Source organism: Anguilla rostrata, chromosome 4 (genome assembly GCF_018555375.3).
Source record: "Anguilla rostrata isolate EN2019 chromosome 4, ASM1855537v3, whole genome shotgun sequence".
NCBI lineage: Eukaryota > Metazoa > Chordata > Actinopteri > Anguilliformes > Anguillidae > Anguilla > Anguilla rostrata.
The window spans coordinates 34831943-34851500 of NC_057936.1; the positions used below are offsets into that span (position 1 = coordinate 34831943).

Genomic DNA, 19558 nt, shown 5'->3' on the forward strand with positions numbered 1-19558 from the left:
CCGTAAAACCGTAGCCTTTGCCCTGAGTTTAAGTTGGGGGGGGCTGCTGGACTCTGGGAGCGGTGTTCCGTGTTCAAACGAAGGGGGTCGCGTGATGAACACAGGCTCCTGTGGCTTTTTCGGGGTCTGAAACGGGGTCTGTTTAACTGCTGGGCGTTAGCGTGGAGTGGGGTAAAAATACACCCTTTGGTTAGCGGTTGGAGGAAACCACTGCGGCTCCTTAAGTGTGCTTTTGAGTGGCCCTGTGTTTAGACGGGATAAACAACTGTTTTCCCAAACTCCTTTCTCTATTTAGAACAGCCTGTATCTTTTTGTTGGGTGTCATAATTTGATCTAGATGTGGGGAATATAATCATTTCCATATATGGAAGCGTGGTTCCCCCGTGGGTAGACGGCAGGGCTGTAGCTGCAATGGAAACCTGTCAATTGGCCCTTGTTTGACAGCGTCTCAGATGTGACTCAGGGTTAGCGTCGGGGCTTCCTTTTTTCTGTCAAGCTTTGTTCTTTATGAGGCGGAAGAGGCACCGGGTGCAATGGTAGCGTTTAAACTGAGCCTGTGGGGGTTTTCTTCTCCGGGTCACTCTCCCCAAACTCTCTGATTGATCGTTGCCAGGACGCAGTTCTAAGGGGGATATTTTTCAAAAACGAGTGACTTCACTTCTGAACCCAGCCCTGATGACCTTTCGGGGAAAAAAAGGTCAATTGTTCTGGTAGAATCGTGGATGAATGGGCTTGTAAGATTGGTGACCTTCGCTCTATAACATCTCATTGGCTACCTAGCAACATTTCTAGTTAATTTAAAGCGCGCAGAGAGCTTTAAACTCTCTGGCCCGGAGCTGCCAACCCTGCTCCAGTGGTGTCAGGAACATTTGTGCTTTTTTGTTCTGGAAACACAGAATACCTTGGACACATGGTCTCCTGCATTAATGTAGCGTGATAATTGAGAGAACCCAGAATCGCCAGTTGTGCTCCAGGACCAGGGTTACCTAAACCTGATTCAGAGGATCTTTACCCAAGCAAAGATTTAAAAAATGGCGACTCTCCCAGCTTTATAAGTACCAGCTCTACGGCTCTTAACTAGATCTGTGGCTTTTTCCTTTAATGCCCTGCAGGGTCTGGATCCCAGGAGGATTAAGTCCCACCCAAAGTCCTCTTCTTTAAGAGGGGTTCCACAGTCTAATCAGGCAGAAGCGGTGTCTTTGTGGCTCTGCTCCCCCAGTGTATTCCGTGTTTGGTTATTAAGCTTTACGGGTGTCCCCGTGAACTGCCCAGGCGCTCTGGAACCTTCCGGGCCATGACGCCGTCCGTGAGGGGTCGCTCCTTTGCGATGCCTCCGGCAGATGAGATGGCCTTTGTCAGCAGGGCAGCGATTCATATTTTCGCCGCGAGACGCAACGCAACGGCGTGTGGAAGGCGGAATGTGTTTTTTTCCCCCCTTCAAGCCACGCCCCTCGGCTCGGAGCGGGAAGACTCCAGATGATTGACAGCGCGCGGGAGCCAGGGGGGTCTGTCGGAACAGGACCCGGTGCGCGTCGAGGGCCCTGCGCACACGTCGCTGATTTGGGCGTACGCGCGGGCGGGCCGAGGCCTTTGTTCTCCGCGAGCGCGGGGCTCGTCGGCGGTCACGTGACGCGGCCTCCTCCTGCCCCGACAGGCCGGGAACGCGCTCCGCCGGCGTCCCGGAGTCACGGAAAGCGCAGCCCCGGGGGAAGGAATTCTCTGGAAACCTGCCGCTCTTCCCCTCTGACGGCTCGTCCAACCGCCGCGCCTGAACGCTAGCAGCTCGGCGCTCCCTCCCTCTCCCTCTCTCTCTCTCTCCTCTCTCTCCTCTCCTCTCTCTCTCTCTCCCTCCCTCTCTCTCTCTCTCTGGCCTGAAGGGGAAGCCGTCGTGACGCTCGGCTGCCGCTCGCGAGCGAAGCGTCTCTGAGCGCACTTGCAGGAACATGCGGTTGTGGTTTGGGATTGGCCTGCTTGCTCTTACCCCAGCGGCTGGTGGTAGATTCTATTTTGAACAGAAGAGTGAAAATAGAGCCCCCCTGCCCCCTAACCCCCCAACCCCCACCCCCACCCGCCCCCACCCCAGCGTGCAAACCCGATACGAGTGGCTCCCTGTAGCCAAGCAGTCGCCGGGGGAAGCCTCAAGAGTGCATTTTTGGTCTAAATGTCAGGGGATTATCTCCTTCAGATAGAACCCCCCCCCCCCCTTGGCTTGTGTGGACGGCGGAAGGGGAGGAAAGGGGAGACGCTGTAGTAGCCGGGTTACTCAGGGGAGTATAAATAGTGGTGAGGGCGGCGGTGTAAATATAGGCCAGGATCCCCGCTGGAATGTGTGTGGAGCATCGTCGAGGAGAGTAGCCCAGCGTGAGGCACGGATGCTTTCCTAAAATTCTGTGCCCCTGTCCAGTCATCAGCCCGAGATGTAGCGTCTGATTACGCTGATGGGCGTGACTCACAAAGACCGCGGATGTTACACACACACACAGTGTGCTTCACCCTTCTCTAGGTGTTCACAACCACTTGAATGTGAGATCTTGGTAATATGATTCCTGTATTACAAAACACTGAACAAAACTCAGTGTTGGTAAGTCCACAAGTTGGTAGTCCTAGCCATCACTAGTTAGTCTGTTCCCTGTCAGGAGGTGACTGTGATTGGGGGTCTTCAGTTATGTACAGCCCTGGGTAGATGGGCTAATGTCAGTGAGGCCTCATCAGGGTACTGTGCATAAGTGCCTCCCTGTGCTGTAAGTGCCTTTACTCCTCGAGCACCTGTGTGTGGTCAGTTATGGTCAGTGCGAGATGCACATCTCCTCTGACGGGCGTGGCCCTCCTGCTGCGTGGCTTGCTGTTCGGTTCAGATGCTGGTTTGCGGCAGTAATGAGGAGCACGGCGCGGGGACACCATCCCATCAGAACAGAGATCGTTCAGAGCGGCGACCTCCATTTTATCCCCTGAGTAACAGGCGACGCGACATCCTGATTTTTTCAATTTTCCGAAAGGGAAATTTTTTCAGCGCGGTGAGTAATGGTGACAGCGCAGCCTGCCACCGCCAGCAGACGCTGGGCTAAGTGGATCTGCAACGAGGGAGGCGTGTGACAGGAATTTTAAAAAATCTGTTCTTGCGTTCCTGTTGCCGACCCGGCGGTTACGCTTCTGAAGCGGCACAGGGTTTAGGTGCCGGAGGGGGGCGGGGGGAGGGGGGAGGGGGGAGGGAATTGGGGAGGGAAATAGGTGAGATAAAAAGCTCGCGGTGTAAACGTTTGTGCTGTTTTCTCTCCCACCGACAGCGCGCGAGTGCGCGGATCGCCATGCGGGTTCCTCCCCCGGCCCTCGGACGGTGAGCACCCAGAGCCGCGCGCGCGAGATGGCCGACAGGGACGGCGGGGTGGAGCTGCCGGTGGCCCCCGGGCAGGCCTACATCGAGGTGGAGTTCGACTACGAGTACAAGGCCAAAGACAAGCTGGTCACCATCCGGCAGGGCGAGTGCTACATGCTGGTGAGGAAGACCAACGACGACTGGTGGCAGGTGAGGAAGGACAGGAGCGCCAAGGCCTTCTACGTGCCCGCCCAGTACGTGCGGGAGGTGCGCAAGGCCCTGATGCCGCCCCCGAAGCCCCTCCTGAAGGGCGGGTCGGGGAGGGCCAAGCCCGCCGTCCTGGAGATCCGCCGGTCCAACGAGAACCTCAACAGGCACGCCGAGATGTCCAGCTTCGGCAGGCCGACGCCCGGCCACTGCAGCCCACCGGGCGGGCGCCGCGACGCCAACCAGAACCCCGGCAGCCCCGGGGCGGGCAGGAGCCCGGCGGAGCTGTTCCAGAACAACAACGGCGGCGGCGGCGGCGGCGGCTCCACGCTGCCGCGGACGCGCGCCGAGTCGCCCGTGCCGCGCTCGCCCCCGGACGGCGACGCCGAGCGGACGCCCTCGCGCTGCGACTCGGCCGGCGACGGCTCGGAGAAGCTCCGGAACGACTCTGAGTCCGGGGACGACCTGAGCAGCAGCTCCACCGAGCACATGCAGGTGAGAGGGGGGGGGGGAGGGGGGCACGACCTGAGCAGCAGCTCCACCGAGCACATGCAGGTGAGGGGGGGGGGACGACCTGAGCAGCAGCTCCACCGAGCACATGCAGGTGAGGGGGGGGGGAGGGGGGAGAGGGAGGGGAGGGGACGGGCGGCTCCGCCGTCTCTCGCCGCCGCCGCCGTCGGCGCTGGGAGCGTGCGTCCCGCGTGGAGCTCAGATTCACAGCGCTTCTTCTGTTAGATTTCACACATGAAGTCTCACTCCGTCTTTCACTCCGCCTCACATTCAGGCTGCCTGTCCTTCGCCGATTCTTTCTCACACTTTTATTCTGTCTCTTCCTTTCTCCGTGTCTTGCAGATTCGCTCTCGCCAATTACTGGTCGCTTCTCGATAATGCGTTTCCTCACATCATGCTGCATTTTGATGAAAAGTTTTATGCTTCAAAGGCCTCGTTTTCATTTGTGGCTCCATTGTTGCTGTGAAGCCCATTGAGGGGTGTTTTGTAAGTTTTCTTTTCTTATTTTCTTTCTGCTGCATTGAATACATTTTGGTTTGTGCCAGAATTTCATTAGCTTCTCCAGTGCAACGGCCTATTAAAATTCCAGTATAAAAATTCCACTTCAGGGTGATCTTTCCCATGTTGGGGGGTGGGGGGGGGATGGGGTGGGGGGCGCTGGGAGGTTCGTCATTAAAAGAGCAGAAGGGTCGGCTTGGTGTTACCCTTTTATTCCAAACGGCATCGTTGAGAATCGCATGGTTGAGGTGTCTGGTTGAGCAAGCTCGGTTGAATGTAAACTCAAGAAAACCACTACGTGAGTGCATGTCGTTATAAATCATGTGACTTTGGAGGCGGAGTCAGCCACAGCTCCTCCAGGTGCAGCAGCTGGGGACTGTGGGGAAAGGTTGGGCCCTGCAGAGGGGGCGGGGGGGGGGGGTAGGATTCCTCACGCCCGAGAGAGAGCTGCTGAAACCCACGACGGCTTGTATCCCCTGAGAGTGCGGAGAAGACACCCCGCCAGGCCCCCTAATGGAAAGTTAATTCTCATCCTCTGTGGAGATTTGTCCCCTCTTCATTCGCTCTCTCGCGCAGCCCAGCGCGGGCGTCCCAAAAAGCCGCTAAAAGCCATCCCGCCCGAGAGGGGGGAGGGGGTTTCATTTGATCCGCCGTGTTTCGTGTGTGAAGTTGAAAGGAGGCCCCCGCGAAGGGGGCTTGGCGGGCGGGTAAGTTAGCGGCCGCCGTGTTTTTGGCGGGAGGCTCGCTAAGGCCGAGCGGCTCCCGCTCTTTGTCCCCGTCTCCGCGTGCCGGGGAGCGGGGCGCCGCGAACAAAGAGGCGCCGAGCGAATGGAGAAGTAGGTCATATCTGCCCAGGGTGCGGGCGGCTTTCCGGGGTGCGTCGTGCGGTGGGGGTGGGGGTGGGGGGAGAACCAGGGGTGGGTTGAGAAGCTGCACCCTGTGTCCAGGCTGAGGCTCCGCCCCCGCCCAATCAGATGCACAGATCCTGCTTTGCGATTGGCTTGGTCTGTGAGACCTGTGTGCATCACACATCTGAGCAGCCAGTGCAAACCCAGGAGAGAGTATTTATCAGATGAAGTGTTCTGCATTTTTATCTTCTCATTGGTGGGGTTTTACTGTTTTAATTTTTCAACCATATTTTATGAGAATATTTTTTCCCACGTTTGTGACAGGGAAAAACCTGAAAACTCCAGTCATAATCTGAGGCATGATTTCATAACACCTGATACAGCTTCACAAGGTTTACTTTTTATTCTTATTTAAAATGAGCCATTGAATGGAGGCTTTTCCCTTGTCAGAATAAGGAAGTATAAATGAATAAAAAATAAATGTGGAAATGCATCCGTAAATCACAATATAAATGACAAAATGCATTAAAGAATATATGAATTGCAGAATAAATTTGTGCCTTTTTTGGTCCCTCTTTTGAGTGCTCCAGCAGATCCAGCTTTAAAGCTTTCTGTTACTTACTCATTCGAGAGGAGCTGTGGTTCTGCTTCCCTGTCACAACTTTCACAATGAAAAATAAGAGTTGGTCTTCCTCACCAGTGTGTTCAGGAAACTTCTTAACTGATGTGCATAAAAATAACATTTAAATGTTTAGTTAGCTCATTTGTGTTCAGCTATAATGTAAATGCTGTAGGCCCTCTGTTCAATTAGCAGTAAGTACAGCATTTTCCAAATGATCATATGTCATATTTCAGTTTAATTTGTAGACTGGCTTCTTAGACCAATTGTAAATGCCATTCATTCGCATCCATTTGTTTACATCTTAGCAGAAGAAAATGCATGCAGAAATAAAAGCAAAATGAAAGCATGAATGAACACGTGAATGAATAAATTCACATATTACAGTGCTTTATTTTTATATGTTCACAGATTGGTTAATTAATTATTGCATTTATTCAATTATGTATATCAATTATATATTTCCATGTTATTATATTTGTATTTTCACTGGGGGAAAACCTTGATGGTTATAGTGTCATAAGTTCATTTAATCCGTTTAAAATATCATTGAGTGGTTAGCCTAGGCATTCAGCCTGTGAGTGGTCACTGTGATCGGGCGGTCAGTAGTGCTGAAAGCAGGAGGGTCTGGGGTTACACAGCCTGCTTTCAGGGCCTAAATGCAGTATCACCTGCTTCACCTGAGTGGCACGTCCAGCCCAAGTCCTGCCCTCGTCCTCTCCGCATGTCAGATTTGAGGAAAGCATCGTTAACGCCCCTGCCGGCCTCACAACGGTTTTGGGGGGGGGGGGAGCCCCCTCGTTTAAATTGGCTCAGATGTCAGACCCGAGTTCGGCCCCTCCCCCCGGCTTTCAGGGGTCCCCTTCGCCTTTCAGGGGCGGAGCGGAACGTGTTGTCCTCTGTCACGCTCCTCTTGGCGAGGACAGACAGGCTGTGATGAGCCGGGCTGCTTTAAAGCGCCAGAGAAACATCAGTGAGTGGGGGCGGGGGACGGCGCTCCGCGGGGCCGGGGTTCGGCAGGCTGTTTGTGGTGCGAATGTTCTACGAAGGCCGGGCCGGGGGGGAAGTGGTCAGACCGGGGCGCCTCTGCGTGTTTGATGTGGTCAATGAGATGCCAAATCCCTCCTGCAGCCATTTCTGAAGCCCCCCCCTCTGAAGTCTGTGTGTGTGTGTGTGTGTGTTAGTCTGTGTGTGTGTATGCGCGTGTGTGTGTCTGTGTGTGTGCGCACACACCCATGTATTCTCTGCATATAGCATATAGTAGAGAACCTTCTGGCTGCATTGCAAGGCGCTGGCTGCATTTTGCACTTTAGTCAGGGAGGATGTCACCATATGCACTACATTTAACCTCTCACCTTCAGTAGGTTTTGAGGGTGCGTATATGCTTTCCTGTTTCGTGCCTGTAATCTTGGTCAAACGTTAAACATAAGTACTGGAGTTTCAGCATCATGGTGAAAGCAGGTAACTGTCTGATTGGCTGTGCTCGTGTGACGCAGCATCTAACACACCTGGGAATTGTCTGTGGTCACAGCAGGTGGGCAGCCCGGCCTATATTTTGTATTGCCTACTGATGGTGAAAGTAACCTTTCCTCTGTGTGTAGCAGGCAGGGCGCTCGATGGGCGTCGAGCGCGGGCACGCGGGTGAGCGAAACTGACCTTGGTTTCACCCCGGAGTGTCTTTTTCCTGTCTGGCTGCCACACTCGGGTAAAGACGGTCGAGCGCTTCCTGATCTCTACCCGTCTGTGAGCGGCAGAGCAGAGCAGAGACAGGCTGTGCAGCGAGAAACCACTTCCCTTCGAGACTGCAGTGGTGTGACCCCGCTAACCCGCATCTCCTCCGCCTCACTCCTCCTCTTTCCCCCCTTTCTCTCTATCCCCTCTCGGCTGGGAGCTGAATACTCTCCCCATTGGAGAGAAGGTGTTAGGTGGACACACAGAGAATTTATAATTTACCCAACAGTCCTAGCATTCATTAATTCTCTTAACATGTAAATGTAACAATTTTTCATAGTTCTCTTATCTCCTTTGCTTTGGATGTCATAGATGGTGTACCAGTTATTGACTCCGCTTTGGGTTCGTTGAGTTCCTTTTTTTAAACTACCCATGAATCTCACTTTGTTCCGCAGCAGTAGGTTTCAAACGCAGCAGTTTCCGAACGCGCAGCTCCTGCGCTCTTCGAACCTTAAAAAATATCCCCTTTTCCTCATTAATCACGACCTCAGAGCCTGCAGAAGTGTCTTCGTGCTTCTGAAATGAAATCTGCTGCCATAAAGTGACAGGACAAAAGACCATATTACTAAAGTTCTCTATAGTTGTGGACACTGTTTATATGTTCAACATTGAAATGGCTGGTTTGGGTGGATTCAGAAAATTTAGTGGCGACTGCAGTTCAGAAGAAATTGAAACAAGAAACTTCTAGCCTTCAGTTATGTCTTAAATGTGCTGATAATGTATAATATAGAGAAAACAATAGATGTGTTTCCATTATTCAGAAAAGACACCTCCTTTGACTTAAATGTTGGTTTCCCATGGATATTGGGTGCAGAGGAGCACGGTGCTGTTGATAAGGAACTGGTAGCAGAGCACGAGGCCTGGCTTCCTAGTCCAGACTACTCTGATCTGTGGTGTAAGAAGGCAGACTGTGTGTGTTCAAGTTGTCAAAAAAGAAGCTGGACTATCTTCAGTTTGCAGGGCAGCTTCTCAAAGGTCTCTTGCTGGGAAGGAAGAGAGCCCTTATATTGTTTTGTGTGAGGCGAGAGGTTAGAGATCATATTGCTCTTTTATCATTTGTGGACAGTTTTCCCCCCTGCCTGACACAGGTGCTTTTTTAAATGCTCTTCCTATTGGTTCATTATGTCACATGATGAGTGGCCTCGAAATTCCATCTTTTGAATTGCTCCTTCGATCTTCGTGGCATCTGCACGGCACACACTGCCGTAGAGGCGTGACTGCGCCTTTCCCTGTAACACCACCGCTATCAGTATTTTTAGAGAGAAACACCTCCTCCCCTCGCCCCCCCCCCCCCAAGGCTTAAGAGCAGCAGTAAATAGCGAAGGCGTCAGTTTGAAAAGACAATCCCGATGTACTTGACCTGGATTCTCAGGTTAAGTTCCCTGTCTCCTCCTCATGACACGGGCAGCCAGTCTAATCCGGACTGGCTTGCGCTCTGGTGTGCTGGAGGCTGGTCTTAGCGGGGGGGTGGGGGGGGGAGTGGCCTCATTGCGGTTCTGGCCGTGTGCCTGTACCAAGTTCGGCTCACAGCCACGACTGCTCACCCAGGGCCCTCGTAGCCGTACAGCCGGCCCTCCTCAAGAACGGAGCAACACCAAGAAAATTCACGCTCCGAACGGACCGTTTTCCTGCTTGTCATTTGTCTCAGTGAGGAAACGAGCCCGTCTAACTGGTGCTCTCATTTAGAACTTCAGCAAGCCGTTTCACATTTGAAAGTTTTTGCTCGCTTGCGTTGCTCCACGCTTGCGCATGACCACGCGCGCTTCGCTACGTTCATTCAGAACTGAACCGTGTCGCCTTTGAGGAGCCTGTGGAAGGAGAGCGTTTCGGCGCGCGTCCCCTGCGGCCTCCTGCGGTGGGTTTCCGAGCCCGTAGCTGAATGCGAGCGGCGGCTAGGCGGGATAGCGGTATTGTTTTTCTGCGCGTGGTTGTCATTCTTGCCACATTCCTTGCACACACGTTACAGTGTGTACGCCAGGCCCCTTCGCTCCCTCCGCGGCGAACCCGGCTCATCTGACGAAGGCTCACTGGCCCCGCAGAAGACGGTCCTCCCCTTAATCTAATGTTTGCCCTGCGTGAGTGCTCTCTGCATCAAAGGGGCCGTTCTCTCCCGTGACCCTCCGAGGTGCCCTTCTCCCCGCTGTTCTCGTGAGGAGGTCAGAGGTCAGGAATGCTGCATGCTCACCGCCTACCCCCTCCCCCCTTACCACCACCGCTGTGATGTCATGCGTGGTTTTCCTCCGCAGCGTGCTCATGACCAGTGTCAGCTCATGTATGCGTATGGGGGTTGGAAATGAGCTGTTTTGGGTGACGGAGAGTTAGGGTTTGAAATTGTTTTTTCTCCTTGTGGTAAAGAGGGAGACATTTGGAAGTTTGTGGGGCGGGGGAGGGGGGGTGGTCGAGGAATTACGCCACTGTCACACTGACGTTCAGCCAGTGTGGTATGTTTATCACACTCAGTACTTCAGTGTGTTTCCCAGCCTTCAATAACCAAATAATACCTCTGTGTGTATCACAATTTTTAATGGGCACTGCACCCCCTCCCCCCACCGTAGTAGCATACGTTTCACTTCCTCCTTTGGGACGTACTGCCAGTGCTATCCTATAAAGTAACACCTGGAAGCACTGCTTTTGCACAGGCAAAAGTCCACTGTACATTCCACTAAACAGCCTCAGGTGGTCACATGATCCTGATGGCAGTGCTTAGAAGCACGCTGTCCATGAAACACTGCATTTCAGATATTGTTGACCGCTTCTGAACTTTTGCATTATTAAGTTTTCCTGTTTCCTGAGACAGAGCTCACTGACTGGTAATGGCTTCCTGCCACACTGCGGGATGAACCAACAAGGTAACGCAAGTGAGGGCAGTGAACAAATCTCAAATCTTTCAAGATGCAAGGATGTTGGGTTCAGATGTTAAAACTTTATGCTGATCAAACGTTGGCGTATTTTACATTTTGTTTGCTGATGCATGATTTTTTGTCACTGTGGAACTGATCCTTGGTTGGAACGTCCCTTCGTATTTTTTTTTTCTAGACGGGGTGAAGTCTCTGTGCCGTTTTTAGACTACAGTAATGCAGGGAGATTTTACCCCCTCTGCACGACGTTAGCTGACCCGATGGTCAGAGCCGGTGTTGGGAGGGCCTGTCCATCACGGCAGTCTTTGTGACGAGTGCCCCGGGGTTGTTCTGAGCACCATGTCCAGAACCCGGCGTTCGTGGAGAACGTGTGGGCCGGCGCCAACAAACGCATTTTGCTCAGGCCTTGGGTGGAGCGTCGCACGCCTGCGTAATAGAGCTGTGTTCAGGCGCCCTCAACGTAGCGTCTCGCCGGCTTCCTCACGCTCTTCAGCTCCTGGGCTTACATTCGATGTTTATGTAGGTTTCCCTGGAGCCCGAGGCGGCAGACTACATCGTGTTTCCACGCGGGATGAATCCGACCCATCGTGGTCTCGGTAACGGTGAGCTGGAATTCTGGGTATTTACTGTGGAATAGGTGGTGAGGCAGAAGGCTGACATTAAAATTGTGTGGGTGGTGAGCACTGATGGGAAGTGTGTGTCTGCGCGTGAGCGAGCGTGCAAGCATGCGTCGCATGCTCATGGTTGTGTGTGGATATGTGTGTATGCATGCTTTTATTTCTCTCTGTGACTTTCTCTGCGCTTGCTCTCTCTTGTGTTTTCGCCCTCTCTATCTTTTGCTCTCTCTCTCTCCTCTCTCTTTCTAAAGCACTGACGGGGACACAGTGTGCCCACAGGGCAAGTCACATGAGCCTTTCTCACCAATCCACGGACACACCTGAACCTTCGCAGCCTGTCGCCTCTGAGGCTTCAGCCTGGCTGAATAAGACGGGTGCCCCTGTCACTCTATCCCCACTCCACCCCCGACCTGCCACCGCTACCGGACTGCCTGTGACATTCCTTGAGAGCAGAAGGTCAGCAGTCTCAGAGTAGTAGTTCTTCATACTGAAATTAATAGCTACGGATCGCTACATGTTCTGAAATGGATACATTCGCAAGATGAACTTTTGCTATTGGTGTTATGCAGCAGTGACTGAAGTGCTATTATGTACTTTCCACCTGGCATGATATTATGCACTTTCTGCTGCGCAATTCTGGTTTGAAATGTCAGCGGGTCTCTGGCGCTGGTCGATGGGAGTCTTTGGATGTTTTGGTAACATTGTCTTGTTAAGGTGTTTTGGAGAATGGAAGTCACTGAAGCTATTGTTGTTTTTGGCTTGCCATTTAGTGCCTTATTTAACCCTCGACTGCCCAAAGGAAGCTTCTGTTGCCGTTTATAGTGAAGAGTTGTGAGCTGTTTGTAGTTAAGGGCATCTCAGAACTGCTGTTACTTAATTCTGGAACTTAAGTAGGCAAAACACATTTGTTAGCAGTTTAATGGGGCTTCAGATTGCTTGTTTTCCTGAGTACCTGTGAGTTCTGGTACAGAAAGGTGGCAGCGAGCGAGCGAGGGAGAGAGGGAGACTGGTACAGAAAGGTGGCAGGGAGGGAGGGAGAGAGGGAGACTGTGGTACAGAAAGGTGGCAGCGAGGGAGAGAGAGAGGGAGACTGGTACAGAAAGGTGGCAGCGAGCGAGGGAGAGAGGGAGAGAGGGAGACTGGTACAGAAAGGTGGCAGCGAGCGAGGGAGAGAGGGAGAGAGGGAGACTGGTACAGAAAGGTGGCAGCGAGCGAGGGAGAGAGCGAGGGAGAGAGAGAGACTGTGGTACAGAAAGGTGGCAGCGAGCAAGGGAGAAAGGGAGACTGGTACAGAAAGGTGGCAGCGAGCGAGGGAGAGGGAGAGAGGGAGACTGGTACAGAAAGGTGGCAGCGAGCGAGGGAGAGGGAGAGAGGGAGACTGGTACAGAAAGGTGGCAGTGAGTGAGCGAGAGAGGGAGAGAGGGAGACTGTGGTACAGGAAGGTGGCAGCGAGCGAGAGAGGGAGAGAGGGAGACTGGTACAGAAAGGTGGCAGCGAGCGAGAGAGGGAGAGAGGGAGACTGGTACAGAAAGGTGGCAGCGAGCGAGCGAGGGGAGAGAGGGAGACTGGTACAGAAAGGTGTCAGCGAGCGAGGGAGAGGGAGAGAGGGAGACTGGTACAGAAAGGTGGCAGCGAGCGAGGGAGGGAGAGAGGGAGACTGGTACAGAAAGGTGGCAGAGAGCGAGGGAGAGGGAGAGAGGGAGACTGGTACAGAAAGGTGGCAGCGAGCGAGGGAGAGAGGGAGACTGGTACAGAAAGGTGGCAGCGAGTGATCGAGAGAGGGAAAGAGGGAGACTGGTACAGAAAGGTGTCAGCGAGCGAGGGAGAGGGAGGGAGAGAGGGAGACTGGTACAGAAAGGTGGCAGCGAGTGAGCGAGGGAGAGAGGGAGACTGGTACAGAAAGGTGGCAGCGAGCGAGGGAGAAGAGAGGAGACTGGTACAGAAAGGTGGCAGCGAGCGAGGGAGGGAGAGAGGGAGACTGGTACAGAAAGGTGGCAGCGAGCGAGCGAGGGAGAGAGGGAGACTGGTACAGGAAGGTGGCAGCGAGCGAGGGAGAGAGGGAGAGAGGGAGACTGTGGTACAGGAAGGTGGCAGCGAGCCGCCCACAGCTCAGAGGCAGGAGAAGAGCTCGGCTCTGTTGACGCTCGCGCGTAACGTATAGAACGAAGGGACCGGCAGCGGAGGCTGCTACTGAAAATCCCCCCGTAGCCGAAAGCAGCAATGACGCAGAGCCGATACAGGCGCCGCGTTCGCTCCCCGAGCTAATCTAATTTCCCTCCCTTCTTCCACGAGAGTTGGTGACACCTCTGGGAGTACTGGCGCACCAAGGCAGCGGAGCTTGGCGGTGACATAGAACCATGTAATCCAATTCTGAGCGCTTATTAAAGTTATGTAACGGCGATCCCATGAAGTGATGATTGCGATGCCGTCTCTGCGGGTCGGTTCGAGGTGTGTTCTCATAGACTCGGCGGCGCCTGTGTTGGGAAGAGGCTGGTTCCGATCTGGGTGCACTGAGATGGGTTCTGATTAGCCTGCCCTTATAGGCTTCTGCCTCTTGGCTTTCAGCCTGCTATTGAGGTTTACGTTCGATTGGATAGAACCGCCCATTTTCAGGGTGGGAAACTAGTGATCCGGGAAATTAGCTGACAGTTAGATTAACAAATCACGGGAGGGTAGGAGGCTTTTGAAATTAGAAAATAAACTCTAAGCAGAGACCTCCATCAAATTTTTTTCCATAGCTAGCCCGTAGAAACATCTGCTTGAAATGTGTGCTTTTGAGCAAATGTTTTTAACGGCTTTCATAGACCAAATGGAATGAATATTTCCTACTTCCGAAAGAAGCCGTTCAAATAAATCTTCTATAATTTGTTCCCTTTTGGTAAAGCTATTGTGTTATTGTTGTGACCTGGTGGCTCTCTAGATGGCTAGTAGTCTGGTCAGCTAACTAGCTTGTTAGCAAGATGACCCACTTTGCTAACTTACTAGCTGAATGTTCATGTGGCTACTCTGGACACTTTCTGGTCCAATCAGATCAACTGTGTTTCATATCAAGAAAAGGAACTTTTTTTTTGCAAACCTTGAGCCATTGAGACTCAAGTCTTATTCTGTGTTTGAGTTGGTGAATGTCAGAGTACAGCCTATGCTGTTCTGCCATACCCGACTGTAGCTTTGCTGTGGGCCAAAACTCCACAGCTATGCTGCCAGTGTCTTTTACTGTACCACTGTCCTCAAAGAATAAGCTCAACATAACAATGCAATTTGGTACACTTCACCCCCTCTCAACACACCAGTGGTGTCTTGAACACGATAACCCACCACACACAATCTGTCTCAACACAGTGTGATCCATCAGCACTCTCTTCTGTACAGCAGCCCTTGCCTCCTCTGAACATTTCAGTCACATTGGTGGTGCGGTTCTCAGTGTTCCTGCTCAACAGACCAGTGCCCCTGTTTGACTGCAGATTGAGTGTTCTGGAACAGGGCTGGGTGTAGAAGTGGCAGGCCTTGTCCATAATCTTAGGGTCGCCAGACTGTTGGAGAATAGACCGGCAGAGAGTGTTGTGCAGTGTGCGGGCAGGCAGGCTCTGGCCGCACGCCCGTCCTGTGTTGACGTGGGTTCCCTGCTCCCGCGGTGACGCCTCTATCTGTGAACATGCTTTCCAGAGAAACCCCCTTTGTTGCTAGAACATTCCACACACAGGGGTGTTGAAGAGGGACTCTGACATTACAAAGGAGCAGTGGGTTATAGCCGAACAAACCAGAGCCTCTCATGGGACAGGGGTGAGGAAGGGGGGCACCGTATAAACAACTCGGCCACATTCTTTAGTTTCCATGGAAACAGACACCAATACAAAAACGGTACGGCAGGGTGCAGAATAAAATGGCCCCCTGTGGACGTTTGGATGGTAGAGTACAGCAGCATCCACATGGTGCAGCGGCACTGTCGGTAAATCAGGCAGTCTCACCGCCAGAAAAACGGCCAGTGAAGCTGCTGGAACTGACCAGAACCAGAGGAACAGCAGTGTTAATATGATTATCTTTCATCTGAAGAGCATGACTCATTTGAGTTCAGAGATGAAGAGGCCCTCTGCAGTGGGTTCTGCGCTTTGAAATGAAGACGAGTTTCAGGACGCATCGGTGGCGGAAAGCTTGTGGAAGCATCATTAATTTCCCTCTTGTTACTGCAGTCACATCTAGCTGGCTAATTTCAGATCTAGGGGTTTATGTTTGGGGAAAGAAATGTTTCCCTTTATAATGTATGGTCCATGAAGGAAAGCACATCAGGAGGGAGAAAAGGCCTCTTCCTGTTCCCCTGTGGAGTGGGCTGGACCTATAAGATATTACAAGCCTTGAAATTTGCCCCGAAATAACTCTTGAAGAATAGGAGAGGGCAGAAGTTTGTTTTGGCTGTGGTCTTGTGGGGCTCCTGTTCCCGATGTGTAAAAACCCCCTTTCCCTCCTCTCAGCAGGAGCAGTACAGGCGTAGTCCAAGTCACGTCCCCACGGCGGCCACAATTTCAACCGTGTGCTACCAGCTTCTTCCAGCACCCCAGCCAAAATCCACTTCAGCCGTGTTTTTAGGATGGCCAACCTTCTCTCCTTGCATGTGACTCCTCACGTTCTGTCACTTGGCCAGAGTCTATAGTCTTGCTAAAATACGTTTTTAATACCTGTGTTGTCCTTTAAGGCTTCAGGCCCACAGTAGATGCCATGACGCTCCCCCACCCCCAAGTTCAAGTCCCATCCTACATCGAATCGTTCATGGAAGCGGTCAGTGCTGTGATTTTTGCTGTCCAGTCCCGTCCACAGCCCACCTGTCCGTCAAATCTTTCCTGCCCACAGTCCACGTGCTGCTCCTAACAGCCATGTTAATGTGAAGAGCCTACTGTCTGTGTGAGCCGTGCGCACATCTGTGAGCCCTGTGCACATCTGCTTGAGTGAGGTGTGTGCACATCTGCACACACTCTTCCTTTAACCTGTACACAACAGCTGCAAGGCTGATGGTTTTGGATAAACTAGGGGTCTGTACACATTTGTGTGTGTGTGTGTGAGAGAGAGAGAGAGTGTGTGTGTGTGTGTGTGAGTTCACTGGACCAAGCCTGGGGACAGTGTGGCTAATGTAACAGGCGGATGAATGACCCTTGTTTGGCCGATAACTTTCTTTAACACTGCCCCAACAGCCCTCCAGATGCACTGTGTGTGTGTGTGTGTGTGTGTGTGTGTGTTTGCTCGCTCACACTTTCTCTGTGGCGTGGGCCTTTGCCAAGCAGTGGTCAGTGTAGATTTATGGCTGTGGTCTGGGAGGTAGGAGACTGCAGCTCTTTCAGGCTCATCTGTGTGACTGAAGGGAGGGTTCTGTAAGAGAGATTTGTGTGCTCCACATGGGCTCATCTAGCTTTATTCAGCAGCTGAACAGAGCTGAAGAGGCTATCGGAAACCAGAATCATAACTCTGTAGGGCTATCAGAAACCTGAATCTTAAGTCTGTAGACTGCTTCTGTTTCTGCTTCTGTAGCATTGCTAGAGGTAGGGGTTTTATGAGTTTTCAAACTGCTACGATACCTCTGTGAAAAGTGCAATGGCTTTTCCCCATTTGAAATAACCAAAACCACATCTGAGCTTTGAACCGCTCAGATTTGACTCAAGTAACCAGGCAGAGGCCTTGTGTTGACCATTAGCTTTATTTGTAACCCAAAGAGGTCAAAGTTCCTGTGAAATTGGAAGATAAGGAAACCAGGACAGTGATGTGGTCCCAGGGAAAGCGCTTTCTCCCCCGTGTCTGTCTGTTTGTGGTTAATAAGCTGGATAATCGTTGTAGCCGTTAGTGAGGTGCTAGCCGGACCTGCTCCAGCAGATATCCGGTTCTGTAAATGGAGCTCGTACACGGTGCAGTGTAATGAGTGGCCTGTAAGTTGTGCTGCATAAGGGCTCTTTGCTAAGCAAATAAACAGTGCGCTAGTGGAATGCGAGAGCTCTCTGTGTGACGCTGGCCGCCTTACTGCCTCCCTCCTCCCCTCCGTCCCAGGGTGCTTCACCTGACCTGTGGAAGGGAGGGGGGGCTCAGATGAAGAATGGCGGCCCCTTCTCGCAACAGGAGCGTTACTTTGCCCAGCGGACCTCGCCCTTTGACCCGTACTCTCCCAGGCCCGAGCTAGTCGCTGTTATTGGCTTAAAGATTAAGGCTCCTGTCAGTTCCTTAGCATTCCAGCCTCTCTCTAGCAGGCTTGGTGCGCCTTCTGGCCAGCTGACCAGCGCTGAAGGCCTGTAAATGGACTGGTAAATGGACTGCATTTATATAGTGCTTTTATCCAAAGCGCTTTACAATTGATGCCTCTCATTCGCCAGAGCAGTTAGGGGTTAGGGGTTAGGTGTCTTGCTCAAGGACACTTCGACATGCCCAGGGCGGGGTTTGAACCGGAAACCCTCCGACTGCCAGACAATCGGTCTTACCTCCTGAGCTATGTCGCCCCTGTGCTTCGAATCCTCATCCGCACGTCTTTTAAGTGTTAAAAAAAGCGGTGAAATCGGTGTCCCTGCTGTAGGTCAGGGGTCACGGAGGTCGTGTTGTTTTGAGATCCCGACTATCTCTCTGCCTCCGCTTGACTAAAGGTTGCTTTCTTTAAGAGATTTGCTGCGTGTCGATAAATCGACGAACGCCATGCTTGCTGTGAGCGGCATGTCGCTGCGGTGAGGTTGGGGCCGGGCGCAGGGTGCGGTGGTGCTCGGTGGAGAGCGCCCCCTTTGGGTTTGGCTCCAGATGGCTGTGGATTGCTCCAGTGAGCCCTGTGCTGGCTAAGGAAGAGTGAGAGGTATTAATGGCGTGGATGTGCGCGGACAGCGTGGGACAAGGACCTTCTTATCTTCCCCCGCTAGTTTTGGCACAGTCAGACACACCCCCGCCTCAAATCTTCTTACCCTCTGTCCTGGCGGTTATGGGGCCTCTGTGGAGAGGAGAATAGGAGCCGGATTATTAGATTATGCAGGAAGACCTGCCAGCTCCCACAAGCCTATCTTCATTACAGGGCTGCGAGTGGGCGGGGCTGCTGGACCTTCGCCGCTTGTTTATTGGAACACGGAAAATCGCTCTTTCACAGGCCCGCCAGGCGCGCGGATGCATCTGGCGCTCCGGTCGGCAGAGTCCCGGCGGCCAATGACACGGGGCCGTCGTTGGCAGTGCCCGCCCCCCCCAGCAGAAAGGGGGTTTCGAGCGCCGGTTCCTTCGTTTGCTCGCAGCAGTGTTTGGTTTGTGTTTAAGGTGTTCTTGAGCTGTGTCACGGAGGGGGGCGTCGGCTGTCGGTGAGGAGGAGGAGCGGAGCTGGAGGGCGCGTTGCGGTGGAATGCGCGGTGAAAGAAGGCCGATTAAGAGCGCTGCTGGGAAAAGCCGCCAAGCGACGGGGCTAGTGGCGGCTCTTAATTACCGCTGTGTGTGTCTGTGAGCGGGCCCTTCTGTGTGTGTGTGTGTGTGTGGGTGGGTGGGTGGAAACACTGCCAGCCAATATCAATTAGGTACCATTCTGCCGAGCTCTCTCCTCCGTCTGCTCCTCTGTTCTGGTGACGGCGGTTTGGGTCCCAGACCACGCCCCTCTACGCGGCGCTGAGACCCGTGACAGAGCCCTCTGTAGCGATCGCCTCGCCACTCCCAAAGTAGTGTCGCTCAGGGTGGAATCTATGCCACAGGGTGCGTGGTTTGGCCCGGTTCGGCCCGGCCCGGCCCGGCTCGGCTCGGCTCGGCTGGGCTGGTATTGATCCCAGCGGGTTCGGGCTGCTGGAGGCCCGAGGGCTGCTTGCCATGACCCGCCCCCCACAAAAGCGCCATTGTGCCCGTGTGGCACAGCCCGCCTGGTGAAAGTCGAGTTGGTCCTACAGAAGCAGCTCTGTGTGGATCAATTATCCCCGACTGCTCGCAGGTCAGATGGAGGACAAGAGAGTGGCCTGGACAGAGGGAGGGAGAGAGAGAGAGAGAGAGATAGAGGGAGGTAGGGAAGGGAAGGAAGCGGAGTGGGAGAGAGGGAGGCTCATGTACTGTTCTGTCTTGTTATATTGGCCTGACTTCGTTTAAACTCCCCAATCAACCCTCCCCTTTCTCGAAGAATGTAGGTGGCCATGTTTGCGTTTCAGAATTGGCCACCGCCGCGTGACTGCTGGGCTGTTTGAAGCCCCGCTGGCTCTGTTTGCAGAGCGGGATTAAGCTGTGTGGACTTTTTTTGCCTCTTGCGGGACACGGGCCTTGAAGTTGAGTATTTAAGCAGGCTTCCTACAGTCTGTCAGAAAGCTGTCTTTGCACAACCTGTCCTGTAATGCGTCTATTTTTAAATAGCCTTTCCAGCACAATCCACGTCATTGTGCTGTGAAATCGTG

General features: G+C 53.1%; 1 protein-coding gene across 1 annotated transcript in view; it reads left to right on the forward strand.

Moving 5' to 3' along the window:
• Positions 1 to 19558, forward strand: part of LOC135253282 (rho GTPase-activating protein 12-like) — a 74618-nt gene that overhangs the window by 6757 nt on the left and 48303 nt on the right. Inside the window, exon 2 of the mRNA XM_064332370.1 lies at positions 3285 to 4015. Coding sequence (XP_064188440.1) covers positions 3362 to 4015 — 654 coding nt within the window. The 5' untranslated portion in view covers positions 3285 to 3361. The remainder of the gene's footprint in view (positions 1 to 3284; positions 4016 to 19558) is intronic.